The following is a 23882-nucleotide window of genomic DNA, read 5'->3' as shown; positions in this document are numbered from 1 at the left end:
TTGTCCTGAAAGCTCAGCATTGACTTTTGAAGGGCTCGTGGAATTGACTGAATAATAATAATATACTTCAATAAACACCATATCCTTTTGATCCTCAAAGCCATCCATCCGTAATTCATCCCTTTGTGCAAAGTAAAAAGCGCTCACTCTAAATGTGGTGGTTCTTTGAATGCAGCCATCTGCAAACAGGGACGAAATGTGGATTTCTTGTTTTCTTTTTGAAAGGAGAAATCTTGATTTTTACAGGGTATATATTTGAAAATATTTGGTTTCAGGGTCAACATTATATCTTCCCGAAGTATGTGTGCTTTGACTTTTTTTAAAAAATAAAAATTCGTTTATTAGTATTGTTCGAATTTTTAATGTTGTCGGTAACTTAGTATTCTTGATTTCATCACTACGTTAGGTCGTTTACATGGCAACTATTTTTGGATTTATCGGACTACAGCATCCGATCCACAAGTGAAGGCAACCGTTGGAAGAAATTGAGGGCCGGTGTAGGCATTCGGTCCCGAATATTGGATGCCTAAGATAGTAGAATCCAAATGCCATAGCCATCATTTTTAAAGGAACCAAATACAAGATAAACGCCGCAACAAAACATAATCCCACAAAGATCCCCGTGGCACGCGGATCCCAACACTGTCTGGACACGGGCCCCAAGCATTCGCAACTTGTCATATCTAACACGTACCATTTCTTCAGGCTTCATACAAGGCATGGCATCGAACTCTTCATCAAGCTCATGGCGATCTATCAACTCTGTTAGTAAAATCTTTGTGTCAAAGTGAAGCAACGAAGCTTTTGAATGGAACCTGTAGTTCCATGCACCAATCACAAAGACATAGAATGCAAGTGTGGTCAGGGACGGATCCAGGAATAGAAGTTGGGGGCTTGAACTCAATATACGAGATTTTAAAACATAAAATTCATCAATAATAGAATTTACATCAATATGTTTAGGTAAATCTCGTTCAATATAGAGTGTCAAACAATCGGCAAGAAAGTCATCCTCCATTTAATTGCGAAGTGCCGTCTTCACATGCTTCATTGCTGAAAAAGCCCGCTCAGTAGTGGCAGTAAACACAGGTAATGTCAAAACAAGATTAATGTTCCATTTTGAAAAAGTTCAAGTTATAATCCTAAACAAGAATAAAATAATTATTAAACAAATAAACAAGTAATAGTCAATCAACAACTCAACAACAAACAATCAAGAAACCACAAATCACGCACAGAGAAGCTATAAAAAACAAAATAAAAAATGTATAGCCGATTCTTACCTGGATTGTTGCCTTGCCGATGATCAATTCGATTTCTTCTGGAGTCCGCAATTCTATTTTGTCGCTAAAGGGTTTGGGACTAGGGAGAGAAATTTTATGGGATCAATTTGGTCTCATCCTTGTAAATGGACGAGACTTGATTGGACTAAGACATTGATGTACGACGGTTTTTGAAACAACCGTCGCTATTAGCAACGGTTTTTCAAAAAACAGTCGCTAATAGCGACTGTTTGAATTAAAACCGTCGTCGATCCAGATTGGCGACGGTTTTACTAAAACCGTCGCAAATATTAGCGACGGTTTCTGAAAAACCGTCGCTAAAAAAAAAGTGGGCTGGGCTACAGCCCATGCATAAATCCGTCTCTGAGTGTGGTAACAATCAGATCAGGAAACCACACAAGCATCACAAACAATGCGTTTACTAGTAACATCCCTGTCGAGTTCTTCCAAGAAGCCGTGAAGTTTATATGAAGCATAGCTCTAACTCGATTAAAATCATTAAAAAAATTATTTTTATGTCAAAATTATTATTTTTCATGGTATATATGAATCGAATTGACATGACTCGTGAATATAGAGTCGTGACAATTAATATATTTGATTGAATGTATGTACCATTTGTTTTTATTAACAAGATAAACAAAACATTATGTTAATAAGTCACAAAATCTCTTGAACAAAACGACTCACAACCCGATGCAATGATAAAACAAAAGACGAACTCACCGCAACGGTAATTTAACCATGCATGCAATAGTACGTAATTGGAGAGAAATCTAAAAGCTATGCCAGAATGATATATTTTACGTGTAAGCCTTTTTATCGATAAATAAATACCTAAAATTATTCATTCATTCGAAACATAAATGTGCTTCTTGGCTGAATATTAAAGTACAAAAAAACCCCTAAGATTGAATAAATCAAATGAAATACGGGTCTGCGAGAGTAGAGAAATTGTACTTTCTCATTATAATAGAAAACCACTTTTTTTATGATCATAAACTCAAAGTCATATGAAATTATCCAAACGATAGTTTTATACTTTAACGAAAACACATATTTCACGAGTCATCTGAAATTATCCAAACGATCGTTTTATACTATAACGAAAACAAATATTTCACGAGGAAAGAAATGTTGTTGATCTTTCTTCTCGGTTCTGAATAATGTGCATAAACATTAAGTAGAGGCAAGGATGTTCTTTTGTCTGCAAGACGAAATTGTCCGTATCACAATACTCTACGTTGAAAACAATCGCCTCTAAAATACAACGATTTTGAATCGAGAGAGTGCAGCACTAAAATTTCTTGATAGCAACGAACAAAAATATGCTGTAACTTTCAAGGACGAAGAGAATGTGAGATGCAGCAAAATGGCAAAAAGATTCTTAATGATTTATGAGAGGAATTATTTATAATTGATCACCGGATGCGTAGAAGAGTCATGACTCTCTGCGAGTAGTCAAGGGACACATTGTTTGGTGCAAACAACATCCTGGAGCATGTGACAAGCCAAAGGGCGCACACACTGTTTGGTGCGATCAAAACCAGTAGGAGGCGCGCACATGCACACTCCGGGTTCATCGGGTTATGCACACTCCGGGTTCATCGGGTTCTATGACATGCGCGCTGCGCGTTCCTGGCATACTGGTGCGCTATTAACAAAATTTATTCGGAAAATAAATTGGTCCAAAATGATTATTATTGGTCAACGACCGCAACGCACCGAGCTCATTAGCGTCTTCCCCCTCTTCAAAGCTTCTAGTATCCCTTAGGGCTCAAACACTTAACTCAGACTTTTAGCTTATAAGAGAGACCAAACTTGACTAATTTTTTAATGTGGGACAACTCCACTCTCTTTTTCATTCACCACTCTTCATTTATCCAACAAAAAATATCTGTTGCAATGATATATTCAGTTTCTTTAAATAAATAAAGAAAAATTATGTTTTTGGTCTCGCAATTTACATTTTTCTACTGTTGTGCAGTTAACAATTAATTTGTCTTTATAGTCTCGTAACTTCTTTATTCTTTTTTTTCATTTTTGGTCTTTATATTATAATCTAGCATGTTTGTCGAAAATTGCTTATATGGCTGTCGCAGATGCCGACATAGAGTTCTTATAAGAAAAATTGCACGTGTCATGATACCCATTTTCCAACTAGGAAATAAACTAAAAAAATAAGTTCCGTTAGATAGGAACATAATCGATAAATACTGATAACTATCGGATAGAGTATTATAACGAAAAGATTCATTAGATAATGAATTGTTGTTGCAAATTCCATATGATATTCTAAATGTATATATGTTGCATGCAAGTTTACTTCAAAAAATTTATGTCAGCATCCACGATCTTAACATAAGCAATTTCCAGAAGGCATGATGAATTCTAATAAAAAAAGGCAAAAAAAAAAAATGCAATTAACCCGATTGAAAATGCAAATTCACTTTAGTGTGACCAAAAGAGAAAAATACAAATTAAAGGACCGAAAATATATTTTTTTCTTAAATAAACTGAGACATTGAATATTCATGCAACACTGTTCAATTATAACCTCAAATCGAATCCAAGGAAAAGCCTCTTCGCTTCCCTATAAAGGTGATCTCTTTCCCTTTTCTTGGGTTTCATGCTAACATCATTAATCTTGATCAGCCTAAAATGCATGTTTATAATCCATTGGCAATTTCCCATCATGATCGAGAATGATACAATCAAAAGCCAGCCAGAAGCCGAATTCGATCTCTTAATCAATGAAGTGACACACACATACATATCGGATATGATGAATCATATCAAAATTTTTATTCAATAAATTAGTGTCAACTCATTGATTGACACAAAGGTTGACACAATTGGCTAGTATATATATATAGGCAAGACAAACACAGAGAACTAAATCAATCATGCCTTTTTCAGAGCTATTTAAACTAGCTAGCTTTAGCTACATGATAGAAATATTGACAAGAATAAACGCTGAATGTAACATATAACCGAGAAAAGCCACCAATCTCAATACTCTTGTACTGAAATCATAACTCTAAACCAGAAAATGGAAGTATATTTTACCTGTCCTGAGAATATATGAGATAAGACATGTTTGGGCGTGGAAATTGGAGAGTAAGGAATGAAGCCTGGTCCGAGATCATTCAGCGCTCCATAATTACACACGTATAAGAAGCAAAGATCTTGGAGCAGTCTCCATTCCAAACACACCCTTTCCTTATTTCTCTCCCTTGTTATTGAGCAATCAATGGATCGAAAAAGTGAAGAAATTCCCTGCACACAATTCAACTCCCACAGCAGTCTTCAACTATTAGCCAGTATAATATAGTAGTAGCTATGGCATTATTATATACATTGAAAATTGCACAGTGAAGAGACACGAGAGTGTGGGAGCTGAGGCTGGAACAAAAGAAAACCATAAAAGTACACAGAAAATGAAGCAAAAACTATATATAAAGGAGAATGGGTGGGAAGTTGAAGCACATGATTAGACAGGACATTTGATGCTTCGAATGATGAAAGGCTGATGGGGTTTTGGAGTTTTGGTCTTGCCTTATTCTGTCGCTTTATATTGACTCTTTGTTTGTTTTTGCTTTTTCATTTGCTTTTTCACATGCTACTAACTCAACTTGTTATATACTAGGTTTGTGGGTGATCGTGCCAAAGTTTAATTAATCGAATTGATTTGTTTAATTAATCCAATAATATATATTTGGTTTGGATAGTTTTGTAGATCAATTTTTTGTTTGAAGATCTTGGTTAGTTTTGGTAGTTCGACTCGAGCTCAATTGGTTCTTCTTTCGAAGTCGAATATATATGCAGAATGTTGAAGCAAAAATGGTTGCGAAGATAATGACTACGTGTCTTAGAATATCTGTATGTTTTTTTTTTTGTCTTAATGGTCAATTTATATTCTAATTAGTTTCAATTTCCTCCACATTTATTAGATTGAGTTATTTCAAATCATATATATAACACCAAATGTATATATATGCAAGGCTAAATTTGCAATTTAGACAGGTTTCCATCTTTATAAATGATGCTGCTCGGGGTAGAGTGAGTGCCTGATTCCCGAGCCGCAAGCCTTCGTCTCCTCGTGCATGTGGCCTAAAGTAAGATGACCGAGCTCTCAAGAATGGATTATGATAGGACATTTACCCATTTCGTCCCCTAAACCTATCATGCCGGCCCTAGATCCTACATGCGTCAATTGACATGTTAATGATTTTGGAGCATGATGACCCATATTGTGCATAGCCTTGCCACATCAAACCTAGACCATACGTGTGTTGATTGACATATTAATGATTGATTGCGAGACATCTTGACCCATATTGCGGGCCCAATCCACTCCCCCTAGTCTCAGCCAAGAATTACCAACTCCCTGAACTCAGGCATTAAATCACAAAGTCTATCTTTTCGCCTCGGGGGATCGGCTACCCCAAGCTCCTCACCTCATCCCCTTATTACCTCAGTCATTTCTCTTGCTCGCCCGAGGGCTTTGGTCTAGGTCCTAGCGGGACACGGTAAATATCCAGAGCATCAATAAATTAAAGTACATCACAAACTTTAACTAGTATATTATAAGTATATGCACCCAGTAACGACGACGAACTTTAGCATATTCGAATACGATCAAATTCATTCCCTTTAAATAAACCTGATCAAAAACTTATCAAATGTACGTCATGTCTAACTTTATAAAAATTATCAATTACTCGTATCAATTTGTTCTCAATGGTCTTTCTAGTCAAATTTCTGTGATATATATGGCTGTAATGCATTAGATGAAAATGTGGACTCATGTGATTGGATTCATGCAATCAGTCACAAGAACCAAGCATTTAGCTTTGATGCCTCTAACCTTTAACTTTATACCGAGGTTCCTCAATTTCCAAATGGTCCTAGAACATTTCCAATCTCTCTCTCTCTCTTTGTTCTCCTTTTTGGAATTCCACTGTTCTTTCACTTGCTCTAAACACATACACACTAACGTGCATAAATACATCCACATTATATGTCTTTAATTAGGCAGTTCAAAAGAGAAGTGATGCGATCTTTATCAGCATGATTTTGACCAGTTGTCTCCTACTTTTGCAATGGAACTGAACATGATCTTCTGCATTCTTTCTCAAGTATATGTTGATTTTTATCAGGGAACAAGATGATTATTGTAGAAAAATCTTTTAAGAACCAAATTCAATATTTCAAAAGCAGTTATATCCGATTGTTTGGTCATTCAGGCGACTAAGTCATGTACTCATGTCTGATTACTTGTCAAAACTATTTCGAACTCCGAAAAGAACTTACAAATTACAATCACATAATGGCATGTGATTACAAATTCAATGCTGCTGAATTATATTTTACAATCAATAAGCAAGTGTGAAAAGCTGATGAAACAAGAAAAGTTGTCATTGTTCTTATATCACCAATACTTTATTTTTAAAAAATAAATTATATTTCATCAGTATAAATTATGTAGGCATAATAATAACCCTTTATTCATTTTGAAAATCGTGAAAGCCTATACTTTGTCCACGTATATATACCGTATCTCAGTTTTACTTTTTAAATTATAAACAATTTTAAAATATTTGTTTTATATTGTAGGATCGATTGCTTACCGCTTTACCAAAAACTATAGCTATTGGTAATGGTGCAACTCAAATATTTTAAACCGCACAGCAGCTCAAGTACCACGGTTCGATCGCTCTACCAAGCAGGGACAATTATTGCACCCAACAATCTCCCTACCAATAATTGCACTCCTTGCAATCAATGAGAATCGAACCCGTGACCTTGGTTCTGATACCAATTGTAGGACCGAGTGCTTACCGCTTTACCAAAAGCTATAGCTATTGTTAATGGTGCAACTCAAATCTTTTAAACCGCACAGCAGCTCAAACACCACGGTTCGATCGCTCTACCAAGCAGGGATAATTATTGCACCCAACATATATATTTTATTAGGGTGAACAAATCTGGATTAATTTGCGGTGAGTCCAAATTATACAAAGTTTAGTGGTAATAGAAGTTCATTACGAAGAAGTTGATCTACCGTCTACGGGTTTTTTTTAAAAATAATTCAAATTTTGAAATTAATTTCAAAAGTAATTTAAAAAAAACGTTTTCAAAAATACCCTAATCCGCGCTTACGAAGCGCGGACACTGCAAACGTGGAGCAGCGTCCGTGCTTAGGAAGCGCGGAGGGCAATTGCGACGGAATTTAGCGACGGAATTTATAACACAGCCGTCGCTAAAATTAATTTAGCGACAGTTGTCAAAACCGTCGCTAAAATTGAATCAGCGACGGTGTAATAACCGTCGCTAATTTTAGCGACAGAAAAACCGTCGCTCAAATCCGTCGCTAATATTTGCTATTTCTTTATCACCATACACTGCACGCTAATAATAGTATTAACAGCATGTACATGTACGCGGCGGATAATCTTGAACTTTCAACGGCTTGTATCTTTGCAGCATGCAATGTGCGCTGCGGAAAAAGAATTTGCGCGCTGCGAAAAATCGTTTTTGTTGTAATGAAGACATTAAATAAAAACAGAAAAAAATTCATCACGAAATAAGTTTTTTCATAAACCTCTACTATTCAACCTGGTTTTGCAGTGAGTCAGGGATGACTGACACCTTATAAAATTTATTGACATTATTTTGCAATACACATAATAAATATTAATTAAATAACTTTTCTGATTTTTACATAATTTACTTATGATTGTGTTTTATTTTTTATTTCAGAATAATAGTCTTTTGTGAACATTATAAAGAGATTTTGTAAATAAAATCACAACCCATTTTGATAAAGATACTGATGAAACAATTATTGTTATCATTCAAACGTATCAAACACATTGTGAATATGGATTTAGACGAAATTACTGAATTTTTTCAAAAAAATATTTCTCATTAATTTTATTGAATGTGATTTAAAAATACATTTCTATCACATATTAAAAAATAATAATATATAGTTTTTCGAAAATTTAAGAATTAAATATATATTAAGGTTGGTGGTCGACATCAATACACTAAACACGATATGCATCATGTCATTGCTTTAAGCTAACACAATCTTAAATTTTGAGATATGATAGTGATTAATAGCCAAAAAAATTAACCTACATGCGTTGTATTTAAGAAAGTGTTTTAAAATTAGCGAAAAATAGTTTTATTTTTATATTTTTTTTTCAATTTAAATATTTTTTCATTTTCACTAATTTTAAATAAAATTATCCACCGGAGCAGATGATGTTAATAAGAATTAACGACGGTGAAGTCCGTCGCGAAACGAAGCGACGGTTTGTAAACCGTCGCTGATTCAATTTGAGCGACGGTCTTGACAACCGTCGCTAAATTAATTGTAGCAACGGTTTTTTTATACAGTCCGTCGCTAATGTCCGTCGCAATAACCATCCACGCTTTGTAAGCGCGGACACCGCAAACGTGGAGCACGTGAGCAGCGTCCGCGCTTATTAGGGTATTTTTGAAAACGTTTTTTTTTTAAATTACTTTTGAAATTAATTTTAAAATTTGAATTATTTTTAAAAAAAACCCACCGTCTACGATTGATGATCATAGAAGGTGGCTACAACTGATCGGGGAAGGTGAACAAAAACCAACAACAATGATTAAAAGAAAACTCTGGCAACAATTCATTAACAAACAACATAAAAAATGTTCTAAAAATTTCGTTATGTTGAAATATTATTTAAAATGTGAAAAATATTTGTGTTGAAAATGTGAATGTTGAATGTTGAAAAATAGGTGTTGAATATTGAAAATTAGTGTGTGATGATGTAGGTAATGATGTATTTTATTTTTGGATTATGTGTAAAGACTTCCTATAAATAGATCTCTCATTTGTGAAGAAAATCACAATTGAGTAGAGAGAAAAATATTATAAAGTGTATAGTTTGGTAAATTTTGAGAGTTTGAGATTTTTACTTTTTACCATAAATTTTTACTTTTTTACAACACGTTATCAGCACGAAGCTCTAAAAGTCCTACATACTATTCCAAGCTCCAAACAGAAGAAAAAGGTAACAAAAGTAATAATATTTATTTTACTGTTATTTATTTATTGTGTATTTATTTAATATACAATATAATGTTATTATTAGAAATAATAAAAATAAATTTTTCATAAAACTTGTTATAAATCCTGGGATGTTAAGACGACATCCCACACTCCCGGTAAGGGATACGACAAGTATAAAAGCCTATACGGTTTTTAAACAAAAAGTAATAATATTTATTTTACTGTTATTTATTTATTGTGTATTTATTTAATATACAATATAATGTTATTATTAGAAATAATAAAATTAAATTTTTCATAAACTTGTTATAAATCCTGGGAGGATGTTAAGACGACATCCCACACTCCCGGTAAGGGATACGACAAGTATAAAAGCCTATAAGGTTTTTAAACAAAATAAATTATGACACTCATTATAATATTATGATATGATATACATAATTATTTAAACATGTCTAATATTATATACATCATATTATTACCATAAAATTATACAAATACATACATTTATTTTTTTGTACACCAACGGTCATAAACGGTAACAAACGGCTAGTTTTTGCCCAATAAATATCATCTCACAAACACATTCAATCACTCCAACTTTCTCTTCTTCTCTAAAAATTATTCATCATCAAATTTTTCGAAGAAAAAAGAAGATGGCTTTCTCAAGGATATTTTTAATTATTTTGGTTATCATACTCACGAGTCTTGTATTTATCGGAGAATATCCTCCTCGTGCGTTTTCTTTATTTTTACAAATACTTGTACTTGTTGTTTATCCGTTACTTTGTATTGCAATATTTATTAACTAATAAAATGCATCGTAATTTTTTTTTAGTACCACCATGTCAAATTTAACAAAGCTCGAATTTATTGCGCTCGACATCACGGGAAAGAATTATATGCCATGGACTCTAGATGTAGAAATGCATCTTGAGTCATTGGGTCTAAGCGAGACCATTAAAGAAAATGGCATATGCACGTCACAAGAAAAGGCAAGAGCCATGATATTTTTGCGTCGACATCTCGACGATGGATTGAAATGTGAATATCTGACTGAAAAAAATCCCATGGCTTTGTGGAAGGGATTAAAAGAAAGATTTGAACATATAAGGGAAGTTATACTTCCGACCGCCCGGGATGAATGGAACACATTGAGATTCCAAGATTTTAAAAAAGTCAGTGATTACAATTCGGCGATGTATAGAATAATCTCGCAATTAAAATTTTGTGGACATGAGGTCACAGAATCTGAGATGCTTGAAAAAACATTTTCCACATTTCATGCATCAAATATTACTCTACAGCAACAATATAGAGTACGTGGATTTGCGAGATATTCTGAGCTCATCGCCTGTCTTCTTGTGGCGGAAAAGAACAACGAGCTATTAATGAGAAATCATCAGTCCCGACCCACTGGATCAACAGCATTTCCAGAAGTAAATGCTGTAAGTAAAAATGAATTTATACCTGGAAACCAAAATCAATTTCAAAGACAAGGTTTTGGTCGAGGTCGAGGTCGAGGTCGAGGTCGTGGACGTGGACGTGGACGTGGACGTGGAATTGGTCGTGGTCGTGGACGCGGCCATGGTTTTGAAAATAATAGAGATAGTTATAACTCATCTCAAAAGAGCGTCCCAAACCATCCACAGAAAAGACATCATGAGAATACAAGTGTTAATGAGAATCACTCAAAAAGATATGAAAGTTCTTGTTACAGATGTGGTACTCCAGGACATTGGTCCAAAGTTTGTCGAGCCCCTGAGCACCTTTGTAAACTTTATAAAGAATCATTAAAGGGGAAAGAAAAGGAGACCAACTTCACTGAACGCAGTGACCATTTGAGTGATTCAACTCATCTTGATGCTGGTGATTTTATGAATGATTTCTCTGGAAATGATCCACATGTTGGTGGGATAGAAATGAACAATTTTGATGCTGCAGATTTTCTCAATGATTTTTCTGAAAATGAACAATATAGTGGTAGAATATAAATGTACAATAATTTGTTTTTCATGTATTCATATAATAATGTTTTATTGTACAATTATGATATGTGTTATATTTATATATGTATCGTCAGTAATTTTATTTCATTGCATATTTTTTTGAAGTTCAAATATGGAAAATGCTATGAGCAAAGCTGAAGTTTGCATACCCGATAGTGGTACAACGCACACTATCCTCCGAGATAAAAGATATTTCTTGGAACTAAAACCAACAAAAACAACGGTGAACACAATATCAGGTCCTGTAGACTTGATTAAAGGATGTGGTAAAGCACAATTTTTGTTACCTAATGGTACAAAATTTTTGATCAATGATGCTTTATATTCACCACAATCGAAAAGAAATTTGTTGAGTTTTAATGATATATATTCCCATGGGTATGATACTCAAACAATGAATGAAGGGAATGAGAAATATATGTGTCTTATCACATATAAATCAGGAAAGAAATATGTGATTGAAAAACTATCAATGCTCCCTACTGGATTGCATTATACACATATAAGTCCCATTGAATCAAACATGGTAGTTGATAATTCCTCGATATTAACCAATTGGCATGATCGATTGGGACATCCTGGTTCAACAATGATGCGAAGAATTATAGAAAATACACATGGTCATCCACTGAAAGACCAGAAGATCTTTCAGAATAATAAGTTTCAATGTAAAGCATGTTCTCTTGGAAAACTTATTATAAGACCATCACCAGTCAAAATCCAAACTGAATCACCAATGTTTCTTGAACGTATTCAGGGTGATATTTGTGGACCAATCCATCCACCATGTGGACCATTCAGATACTTTATGGTATTGATTGATGCCTCCAGCAGATGGTCACATGTATGTTTATTGTCAACTCGAAATGTTGCATTTGCAAGATTACTTGCTCAAATAATAAAATTGAGGAATCAATTTCCCGATTATACAATCAAGAAAATTAGACTTGATAATGCTGGTGAATTTACTTCCCAAACTTTCAATGATTATTGTATGTCTATGGGAATCATTGTTGAGCATCATGTTGCTCATGTACATACACAGAATGGATTGGCTGAATCATTGATTAAACGTCTGCAAATGATTACTAGACCAATGATTATGAAAACAAAGCTCCCTATTTCTATATGGGGACATGCAATTTTACACGCTGCTTCATTAATTCGCATCAGACCAAGTGCATATCATAAATACTCCCCATTGCAGCTTGCATTTGGTAAAGAACCAGACATTTCTCATCTGAGAATTTTTGGATGTATGGTGTATGTGCCTATTGCACCACCACAACGAAAGAAAATGGGACCTCAGAGAAAGATTGGAATTTATATCGGTTATGATAGTCCATCAATCATTCGATATCTTGAACCTCAGACAGGCGACGTGTTCACAGCACGTTTTGCTGATTGTCATTTTAATGAGGAAATCTTCCCAATGTTAGGGGGAGAACAGAAACATACCGAAAAGGAAATTACGTGGTATGTATCATCATTGTTACATATGGATCCAAGAACAAAACAATGTGAAAATGATGTACAACAAATTGTACACTTGCAAAGAATAGCAAATCAAATACCAGATGCATTTGCAGACACAAAAGGGGTAACTAAATCATATATACATGCTGCAAATGCCCCTGCTCGAATTGAAATTCCAAAGAAACAAATTGAAAATACTCATGATGTCATTAAACGCCTGAAGCGTGGAAGGCCAGTCGGTTCCAAGGATAAAAATCCTCGAAAAAGAAAATTCATAGAGAAACACGATGATCACAAAATAGAGAATGACATTCCTGAAGAAACACATGATGATCACAAAATAGATAATGATGTTCCTGAAGAAACACATGATGATGAAAATGTTCTGTCAGAACCATAAACTGACGAGAATCGTGAAATATCTATCAATTACATTAATACTGGAAAAATATGGAACCGAAAAGATATAGAAGAAATTGATGATATATTTTCTTATAATGTGGCAATCGACATCATAAATGATAATGAAGATCATGAACCAAAATCTTTTGGTGAATGTAAAAATCGACAGGATTGGGTAAAATGGAAAGATGCTATCCAGGTTGAATTGGATTCGCTAAATAAACGTAATGTTTTTGGACCTATAGTCCTTACACCTGAAGGTGTAAAACCTGTTGGATACAAATGGGTTTTTATTCGAAAGCGAAATGAGAAAAATGAAATAGTAAGATATAAAGCTCGACTTGTTGCACAAGGTTTTTCTCAAAGGCCTGGAATTGATTATGAAGAAACGTATTCTCCCGTGATGGATGCAATTACGTTTCGGTATTTGATTAGCTTGGCGGTATCTGAAAATTTAGAAATGCGTCTTATGGATGTTGTTACAGCTTACTTATATGGATCACTTGATAGTAATATATATATGAAAATCCCTGAAGGATTTAAGATGCCTGAAGCACAAAGTTCAAAACCCAGGGAATGTTATTCTGTGAAATTACAAAGATCATTATATGGGTTAAAGCAATCAGGTCGAATGTGGTATAATCGACTAAGTGATCACTTGATGAAAAAGGGATATGTAAATAATTCAATATGCCCTTGTGTTTTCATTAAGAAAACAACATCCGGATGCGTAATTATTGCTGTATATGTTGATGATTTAAACATCATTGGAACGAATAAGGAAATTCAAGAAGTTGTGTCATACATGAAGGAAGAATTTGAAATGAAGGATCTTGGAAAAACCAAGTATTGTCTGGGTTTACAAATTGAACAAAAAGAATGTGGAATGTTTGTTCACCAGACAAATTATACAGAGAAGATCCTTAAACGTTTTAATATGGATAAAGCAAATCCTTTAAGTACTCCAATGGTTGTTAGATCATTAAACATAGAAAAGGATCCATTCCGTTCATGTGAAGATGATGAAAATATTCTTGGTCCAGAAGTACCATATCTAAGTGCCATCGGTGCCCTTATGTACCTTACAAATTGTACAAGGCCTGATATATCTTTTGCCGTAAATCTGTTGGCAAGATTTAGCACATATCCAACAAAGAGACACTGGAACGAAATTAAACATATATTCCGTTATCTACGAGGAACGACAGACTTGGGACTTTTGTATTCAAAAGATGCTAATTCAAGTATGATTGGTTATGCTGATGCTGGATACTTATCTGATCCACATAAGGCACGTTCCCAAACTGGATATGTATTTACTCGTGGAGGCACTGCAATTTCTTGGCGTTCACAGAAACAAACGCTCGTAACTACTTCATCAAATCATGCTGAAATTATTGCACTACATGAAGCAAGTCGTGAATGTGTGTGGTTAAAATCAATGACCCAACATATCCAAATCTCATGCGGATTATCATTCGATGAGAAACCTGTGATACTATATGAAGATAATGCTGCATGTGTTGCTCAAATGAAAGAAGGATACATAAAAAGCGACAGAACTAAACATATTCCTCCTAAGTTCTTCGCATTCACCAAGGAGCTTGAGAAGAATAAATGTATTGATGTTCGTCACATTCAATCAAGTGAAAACTCATCAGATCTCTTCACAAAAGCACTTCCTACGTCAATATTCAGAAAGCACATATATAATATTGGGATGCGCAATCTACGAAATTTGTGAAGAATTGTTCATGTCAACATCAGGGGGAGTTTACGTGACTGCACTCTTTTTCCCTTACTATGGTTTTTATCCCAATGGGTTTTTCCAAGTAAGGTTTTTAACGAGGCAGTACAAAACACGTAATGAAGACATCATCGTATCATGATCATCATCACAAGGGGGAGTGTTGAAATATTATTTAAAATGTGAAAAATATTTGTGTTGAAAATGTGAATGTTGAATGTTGAAAAATAGGTGTTGAATATTGAAAATTAGTGTGTGATGATGTATTTTATTTTTGGATTATGTGTAAAGATTTCCTATAAATAGATCTCTCATTTGTGAAGAAAATCACAATTGAGTAGAGAGAAAAATATTATAAAGTGTATAGTTTGGTAAATTTTGAGAGTTTGAGATTTTTACTTTTTACCATAAATTTTTACTTTTTTACGACACGTTAATTATAGTTCATTTTTATTTACTCATTTACGTTTTATATTATTTTATTTTTCTTAACTTTATAATATTCCTTTAGCTTTTATTTTTAATTTCTAATTATAAAAATATTGATTTGTAAAATCATAATTATTTTGATGTTGTTTATCTATATTCCTTTCAATTTATTTTATTTTCTAAATTAGTTTATGGTTCTTGAGGCTTTACCGATGGAGTTAGAATTAAAGATCGATTTGAGACTCACGTCGTTTGGTTTAGAAAATCGGATTTCATATTTGACACGATTCCATATCTGACACGTCCGCAAATTTTCATAATAAACAGTTTGGTTTTCAACAAAATCTAAAAAGAATCGCTTATCGAATTCTCCAATTAACAAACAAAACCGAATAATTAATTATAATTAAAAAAATTACAAAGAAAACCAAATCTAAATTTTAGATTTGATTTAAATGATCAATTTTAAACTTTGGATTTTTTTTTTTCAAGTGAATTTTTTTTATTATCTTTAAACATGATTCATTTTTTTTTAAAAAACTGATTAGCTACTATAAATAAACAAATAGCTAGCAATGTATGTAAAAAATATTAAAACATTTAACAATATAATGTAAAAAATGGTATTATAAATAAAAAAAATATAAGCTTTTAATTTGATTTATTTTAACTTAAAAAATAAATAATTGTAACTAACTTTAACTTCCAAAAGAAAGTCCACAATTATATCAACAAGTATCGTTAAAACAATACTGAATTAAAACAAATAGATTCAAGATAGAAATAAATTTATTTACAAGAAGTTAAATTTCTCAATTATAGTAAAATATTATTTTTAAACAAAATATACTATATAGTTTTTATATTTACTAGATCGAGTTGGTTCGATTTAATTCGGATTTTATTGATGGCAAATTTTAAAATGGTTTGTTTGAAAAACGGCCCAAGAGTTTTTGTCACCTATATTATTTAGACCTTTTAAACTTGTAAAATATGAGTTAATGTTTTTAATTTTGAATCATAATTAGTATTTGTAAATGCTATAAAAAAAATAAGATCAAACAATCTACATAGATGTTAAACTTATAAAAATGTTACTAAATTAATTTTATAAAACTCTTTTTAAAATTTTAACCATCTTAATAATTATAAAAATTATGTAAATAACACATTAATCCGTCAAAAAAAAAACAATTTTAAAAATTCAAAATTAAAGAGGTTTGAGTATATTATATATGATGTGTAATGACTCAATTTATTATTGATGTCCAAATTAATTATAAAAACCCAAACCCACTGTACACTCCCAAAAAATCTATAAATAAAAGATGATTCAGAGGATGATTTTATGCTTAAACTTTTTAGCACTCAATTAACATCTTTGAATTATTTTCTGACTTGAGCGTCAGAGTGTCTATGCCGAGCAAACCCCGACGCCTCTGACGTTTGTTTGTGACGCAGATGATAACCCACAAAGATTTCTCACCACCAGTTACTTGGACCCGTTTACGAACCAACAGAGTAATTTGGATAATCACAATTTTTGGCCACATCAATATAATAGCAGTATAGCAGCTACATGATCAAACTTGCTAGAAAATGTCATTTCTAACATTTTAAATTTCTAAATTTTTGGAACCATAGATCATGCAAGAAATGCATATCATATTCATAGCGGTATATTATGATCATGGAGAAGATTATTTTTAGAATAAGAAATCAGAAACGATCTGTACAAGTAAATTTACAGAAGAATGATACCTAAAGAAGGGAAGAAAAGAAGGAATAAAGTTACCATGGCCAGCTATGACTGATTCTTTACGATCTTAACACTACTATAAAATCGCTTGAGGTCTTTCATAGCCTTTTCTTCAATCTGAATCGAACGAATAGAAGAGGGTGTCTCAGTTTCTGGCTTGAACCAGCGGTTCACGCCATTATTCTCCGACGGCGATCCCTGACCTGTTATCACAGAGAATCCAGTGGTTCTAGTCTTTGGACTATGAGACATGTTATGTTGTTTTCCCTGCAAAAATCAAAAGGTGGAACTTCTAATAGTTATCACATAAAAATTGTTACGAGGAAGAATTTCAACACACGTTTGTTTCAGCAAATCTTCAACAAGTTTGGAATTCATGTTGGCCCGCAAGAAAATCATACAAACATCACTCAGCCATGCAAAGTAAGTACAAATAGAGACGTGTGACAACAAATAGAGGAAGCATACCTGCTGCAACTGGATGTTTCTGAGAGAGGGACGGGAAAGAGAAGGTGGGGTACCAGATGCAGCCCAAGGAGGTGTATCTTTTTCGGCTGTAGGTACCTGTGTTTTCTGAGGAGGGACCATAGGTATCGGAGAGGAAGGCACAAATGAACTACATTGAAGTTTTCCTTTAACGATGCCATCAGAAAGCTCTTCTATCTGTTTCGTACGCTTAGTCTCCTTCGTTTTGATCTGCTCATCCTGTATCTCACGAAGTGAGGCTAGCCCCTTTGAGATTTTAGCGCCACCCCATGCTGGCCCTTCACTTTTGGCAACCACAGGAGGTGGGGTGCTTTTTGGTACGTCATCAAGGGCGCCATTCAAGAACATAGAAAGTCCGCCTTTTCGGTTTTTCTTCTTGGATGATGCAGATGTAGCAATCTTATCCTTGGCATGGTCTCTAATTGCTTTCTTATTACTGGAAGGAATTTCCGTGGGCCCTTGGCTTAGCATGGCAATTTCAGAATCTACATCTTTCTCCTATATGTTCAAAACATATTATTTAAAACAAATTTGAAGAACAATTAAGTATGATAAAGAAAGAGTGACCTCATGGGACCGTTGCAACACTATACTGAAAAACAAAGTAAATTATATTGGCGATGAGCTCAACATTAATGAAATCTTGTGATAAACAAGCCGTTTCTGAAAGTCAATTCAAAAATTGAGTTGCCCCGAAGCCCTTTTACTCCATTTCACCACATATAAATCTTAACCCAAGATCATAAAAAAATTGTGGTGATTTCAAAAAGAAGTAAGAAAAAGAGATCGTGCATAAATGCCCGTAAGAACCATTGACACCAAATGATGATGGATGTCTTAAAAAATATCCGTCCGCACCTCATCGGCATCTTGCGGGGCCTCAAAATCCAAGAAACCTTTCTCAAGGCCTGATTTGGGATTGTTTACGACATTGCTAGCCTCTTCTTCCTTTTGTGATGCCTTATGCTTGTTCTTTCTTCTTTGCTTTCTCGATACCCCCCCTCTCTTACCCCCTTTTTCATCAATAGATGGACAATTTTTTGACTGCGTTGTTTTGATTGGTTCACCAAGCTCGGCAAGGGAACTTTCCAAAGCTGACCTCTTCTGAAGCTTTTCGATCTGCTGGTCATCGAGAAGATGACCCTTGGATTGCTTCTCTTCTAGCAGCTCAATCTGCTGCAGCTTTTTCCTCAAATATCTTATTTGTCTGGAGATCCCGTCATTTGCATCTTCATAGGCATGCAGAAAGCCTTCTAATCTTTGAGCTCCATCTTTCTTGAAAGACAGCGACCTCTTTGTACCATCATCACGTGTACGAAAGAGTTGGCTCTCACAATCCTCTTCTTCACAGTCTAAAATGGCTGGAAACGTAGCCGTCGGGGTAGGAAGCCGACGATAACTCCAAGGCTCTGATGACTTAATATCTAATAGTTTCTCAAGATCTACTAAAACATCTAACGAAGTGCTTACAAAAGATTGTGCTGACAAGGTAAGAATGTAATCAAGGTTGCGAATTGCAATTTCCTGCAGTAAATTTTGCACGTCTCAAGTAAATAAGAAGAATTTAAGAATCATTAACCAACGAGAACAAATTTCTGCAGAAGATAAATAAGATAGGCAGTTTAGTGAAGAATCACATGATCTTATCGAGAAGACAATCAACACATTATCTAGAGGCGTTGCATGGATTCATTATTTTATACCCAATTATATTGGTAATAAGCTGTAACTGTGATATAAAAATTATTTTGAAGACAAAACTGAGACTGCAGCCATAGACAACTTCAAGAAAAAGCTTGTAGCACCGAGGAAAGTACCATCTAAAAGAAAGAAAGAAAAAAGGACTACCAGTTTTACCAAAAAAATAAAAAATAAATCGCATGCAGGGTCATGAACGGTAAATAAGGTTTGGAATTATGCCTGACAATATTTCCGAAGATCATTTGCTTCAAGTGAATCTGAAATTTCTAGAAGTTGCATAGCATTCCGAGGCTCCACCAAATGTTCTGCTGCCATTTTCTCACAAAGACTTTTTAATGTAGGTACCCCTCTTTTCTCAGAGAAGTTTCTATGATCTGTCAGGCCTGTGCTCACAGAATCCTTCTGCACATTAGAGATTACGTTCTCGGACTCTAAATCATCAAACATGAAATTTTCACTCAATTCATGTGATTCATCCTCGACCTTTACCTCCTCTGTACCGTCAGCAGTACTAGGAGGATAGCCTGGATGATAGAGTGAGCTAACTAACAATAAATGTGTCTCTCCAACTGAAACAGAACTAGTCTTTTTCACCCCATGCAATCGAGTTGGAGCAGGTGGTTCATCTTTTGCCTTCTTACTATCCCACATATAAACATCACCAGTGATGGTAACAGCAGCAGTCCAGTATTTCCCAGCAGAAACACTGACAATACTTTTCCCACATAGTGAATCGAGCTACGTGATGAAAAATTATAGAAAAAATTAAGTATCTCGTTTATAGGAGAAAATGCATAACACAAACCCGCACACATATATAAACAAAAACCTGCTGGCAATGAAGGTCGGGATCAGATGATTTCCAATAAAACAAAGCGCCATCATCTGTTAGAGCTACACTGTGTGTCATTCCAGCAGATATGGAAACCACATTGAGGTGTTCCTTGCGATGGAATTTAAGTATAGTATTTCCAACTTTTTTTATACTTCTAGCAATGATTACACGTCTTGGACTGACAAGTCGATGTCCCCAAGTGAACACCTGCCAACCATCAACGATAAACCATATTATCGAAACCTCTCCCTCTAGGAAAATAAATTCATATCTCCCGAAGGCTTAGCGAAGTGGTTAATCACATTTCCATACCTCTCCATCAGATCCTAAGGCAATGGAATGATACTTGGCTGCAGCAACGCAACTAAAAGATTTTCCTTTCAAGTACTCAACCACCCTAGGGGCGTAATTTGATGCTGAATTAGAGGTGCCATAACCAAGCTGCCCCTCTTTATTGCAACCCCATGTATAAATTTCACCAGCCTCCGAAACTACAGCAGAGTGTTTGTTAGCAGCTGCAACAGCAACTATTCGTGCCTTCAAAGAATTCACCCTTCGAGGTGTGGGCTGGGTGTCAACAGAAGTATAGCCAAGTTGTCCCTCTGAAAATTTCCAAAGGAGTAAGTCAAATCTGTTAAAACAAGATGAATGGTGATGCTTATAAATGCTAATCGGTCATGTTATTTGCCAAATCCAAGCTCTCTAGCTAAAATAAATTGAAAATCTATCATAATGTGGTTACAACTAGTCTATTATCAATCCAACCTCTCCTAAAGAGATAAACATGAATCTTTGGAGATAAATCATAAGCGAGTACCAAGATCACCACATCCATGGATTAATTTACCTCTATTAGAACCCCAAGTAAATACTTCGCCACCCTCTGTAGCAACAATTGTATGATGCTTAGCTGCAGCAATAGCCTTGACACGACGTGCGCCTAAACCTGAAGTCACTTGACGAGGAGTGATAACTGCAGCTTGCCCACTGCAAAATGACATACAGTTCATCTCATTCTCATAGGACTTTAAACAAGCCAGAACTACCCCAATGGAAAAAGATGAGTGTTTCCGGATTTTAAGAAATAAGAAATGAAAGAAACACTAAACCCCACAGTTCTAAATGACAAGAAGCTCAAATGTTGACATAACAGAAGCCAAATCCAAAAGGATAAATATGAGTAATCATACAAAATATTTTCAGATATCTCAGCAGCACTCAAGGGTTTACCAAGTTCTCCATGAAAATTCAAATTTTCAGTAGAAGAGTGGCAACACCAAACTGATTTCCACTCACCTGTGTATGTCAAAGTCAGGATGGCCAAGTCGGCCACCTCTTCCAAATCCCCAGGTGTAGACTTCCCCACAGGAGCTAACTGCCACGCTGTGAAATTTTGCAGCAGAAATCATTTTGATGAACGAATCGTGAAGTGAATCAACTTTGCATGGTAATTTCTGGATGTGTGTGTTTCCAGTTCCCAGTTGATAATTAACACCACTGCCCCAGCTGAAGAGCTCGGTTGCTACTGAAAAAGTAGAATGTCATCCTAAGTGATGGTCAAAACAATCCAATAATATCATTTTTTATGTCGACATACATGAATTGTTCTCACTCCCTACCGCCTGCATTACAGGCCCAGATAGGAGATCAACAGGAATTCGGGATTTTAAGTCCTCTAATGTAAAAGAGGCGCCAAATTGAAGGAGAACACACGCAACTGCTAGATGGCCAAAATGCAAAGCTCTGTGAAGGCTGCTCCACCCTGATTCCCCATCCTGAGGAGGCAGCATTCTCATTTTAGATCATAGTAGCGAATCCAAATCCACGAGTAAATGATCGATAAAAGAAATGCAATATCCATTCATCGAATTATAATGATCTCCTAAAGCTCACAAGCTAATGACTATGCCACGAAGTAAATTATTTGAAGAAAACATTAAATCGTTTGACTAATTTTCCTCGTACTGATAGTTATAAATCTCTTTATTTTTAGCAACATGGAACTACGAATTCAGTCTCCTTGCTCCAATCGATATGGATGTGTCTTCATAATTAAATCTATCCTGATTATCCAGTGTCTCCACTCAAGGAAATTACGGAATGAAAAATAAATAAAACAAATAGTCCGAAGATTAAAAAAAAAAAGGAAAAAAGGACCTGCTCATGTTGATTGAGATCAAGAACTCCATATGATGCATCTTAGAATAACTTGGCATGCATCGGACTTTAAAGTGAGTAGAATAGAAAATAATAAAATATTGGAGTAAAGGTTGTACCCTAGCATTAGGGTCTGCACCGGCTTCAAGCAGCCTTCTAACTATAGGTATGTGATTCCTCCAAGTTGCAATATGAAGAGGTGTGAGACCAAATGAGTTCCTTGCATTGACATTTGCACCATTTTTCTTCAGCAAGGACAAAGCCAAATCCAAATCAGAGACGGACCCTTCTCGAGTAACAAGCCAAAGATCCTTATAAGTTGAATTTATTCGAGGAGCATGTGTGATCTGCTTCTGGCATGGAGACGCAACAAAATCCTCCATGGAAATATAATAGTGAATCAGGACTCCTAATTTGATCAACAGCCAAAACTTGTTGCCCCTTAGAATGAAAGGATAAACCACTGTCAAGAAGATGTCTTCCAATTTTTGTAGGGAAATTAACTTAAATCGGACATTGAAAAACAATACAATGCATCACGCAATGCCCATCCAGATGACAAGATTGCCCGTTATAACCTTGGATACCAGCCCTAATAAATATTTTTCATGAACCAGCAAAGCGCCCCATACTCTCTCAATAGCTTACCCCATACTCTCTCAATAGCTTAATAGATATCAAAGGAAGACTGCAAATGCAAGAGTACAGTCAGAAAATTAGGCTTATTTAAATATACAGCAGAAGCAATGACAAGCATTTGAAATTTTTTTGTTATTACAAAGACAAAATATTTCGATTTTATCATTTACTGTTTAAACAGAAGCCGAGTGAGGCCAAAGGGAAAAAAATATATTAAATCAACCAGGATCAAACCACGAAGTCCGGCAATTAAACAATGTACGTGAACACATCAAAGAGACAACCAAAAGGAAGGACTACCCTTGGATAAAACAGTTCAAAAAATAAATCTTGGCTACCATTCTCCATGTTTTTTCGATTAGAAATCATATCCGATCAAAATGACCCTAATTATTCCTAGTAAAACGACGAAATCTTGAAACCCAATTGACAAATCTCTGCGTTCAAAACGATATAAACATCAAAACTCCACGCGTTGATCAAAATGCCAAAAATAAAACCCAAAAACTCCACTCGATTTCAACTAATTGAAAACGCCACAGAGATCCCCAGCCCAAAACCACCATCATAAACGATAGCTTGAGAATTACAAAAACAAAAAAAAAATGCAACAAAAATCCCACATCCCAACAAAACAAGCATGCAAAAGAAAACCCATAATTGAATGATAATATAAAGGAATCACCTTGAATTTACGGGACAAATCAATCACCAAAACAGAACCAATCCATTTGCACAAGACAGAGAAATGACTTCGAAATCCAGTTAACTCCGAATAAGTGAACCCATATACACAAATCACAGACGACGTAAGAATGCCCATCTGTGATCAGTTCATAATATTTTATACTGCAAAAAAAAAAAAAAACAAACAAAAATTGGCAAACAAAAATT

At 34.8% G+C, this 23882-nt stretch overlaps 1 protein-coding gene across 4 annotated transcripts; it reads right to left on the bottom strand.

Annotated features, from left to right (window-relative positions):
• Nucleotides 1–17095: 17095 nt before the first annotated feature.
• On the bottom strand, nt 17096–23882 carry LOC140839718 (uncharacterized). Of its 4 annotated transcripts, none has more exons than XM_073206637.1 (11): nt 23674–23882; nt 22469–23037; nt 21790–21967; nt 21489–21717; nt 21040–21179; nt 20505–20794; nt 20187–20399; nt 19577–20095; nt 18515–19180; nt 17639–18151; nt 17096–17437 (listed from the first exon to the last, which is right to left on the bottom strand). In XM_073206637.1, exons 2-11 carry the CDS (start codon nt 22730–22732, stop codon nt 17216–17218), a joined length of 3234 nt encoding a protein of 1077 aa, XP_073062738.1. In that variant the 5' UTR covers nt 22733–23037; nt 23674–23882; the 3' UTR covers nt 17096–17215. The 4 variants fall into 4 exon arrangements, with proteins under 4 accessions (XP_073062738.1, XP_073062736.1, XP_073062737.1 ...); XM_073206635.1 differs by having other exon boundaries at nt 17639–18154; nt 23674–23881; XM_073206636.1 differs by having other exon boundaries at nt 17639–18154; nt 21489–21714; nt 23674–23881.

Source organism: Primulina eburnea, chromosome 8 (assembly GCF_022965805.1).
Source record: "Primulina eburnea isolate SZY01 chromosome 8, ASM2296580v1, whole genome shotgun sequence".
NCBI classification, from domain to species: Eukaryota; Viridiplantae; Streptophyta; class Magnoliopsida; order Lamiales; family Gesneriaceae; genus Primulina; species Primulina eburnea.
Note: the sequence above shows the minus strand (reverse complement) of the source record. Positions and strands in the feature narration are given on the sequence as shown.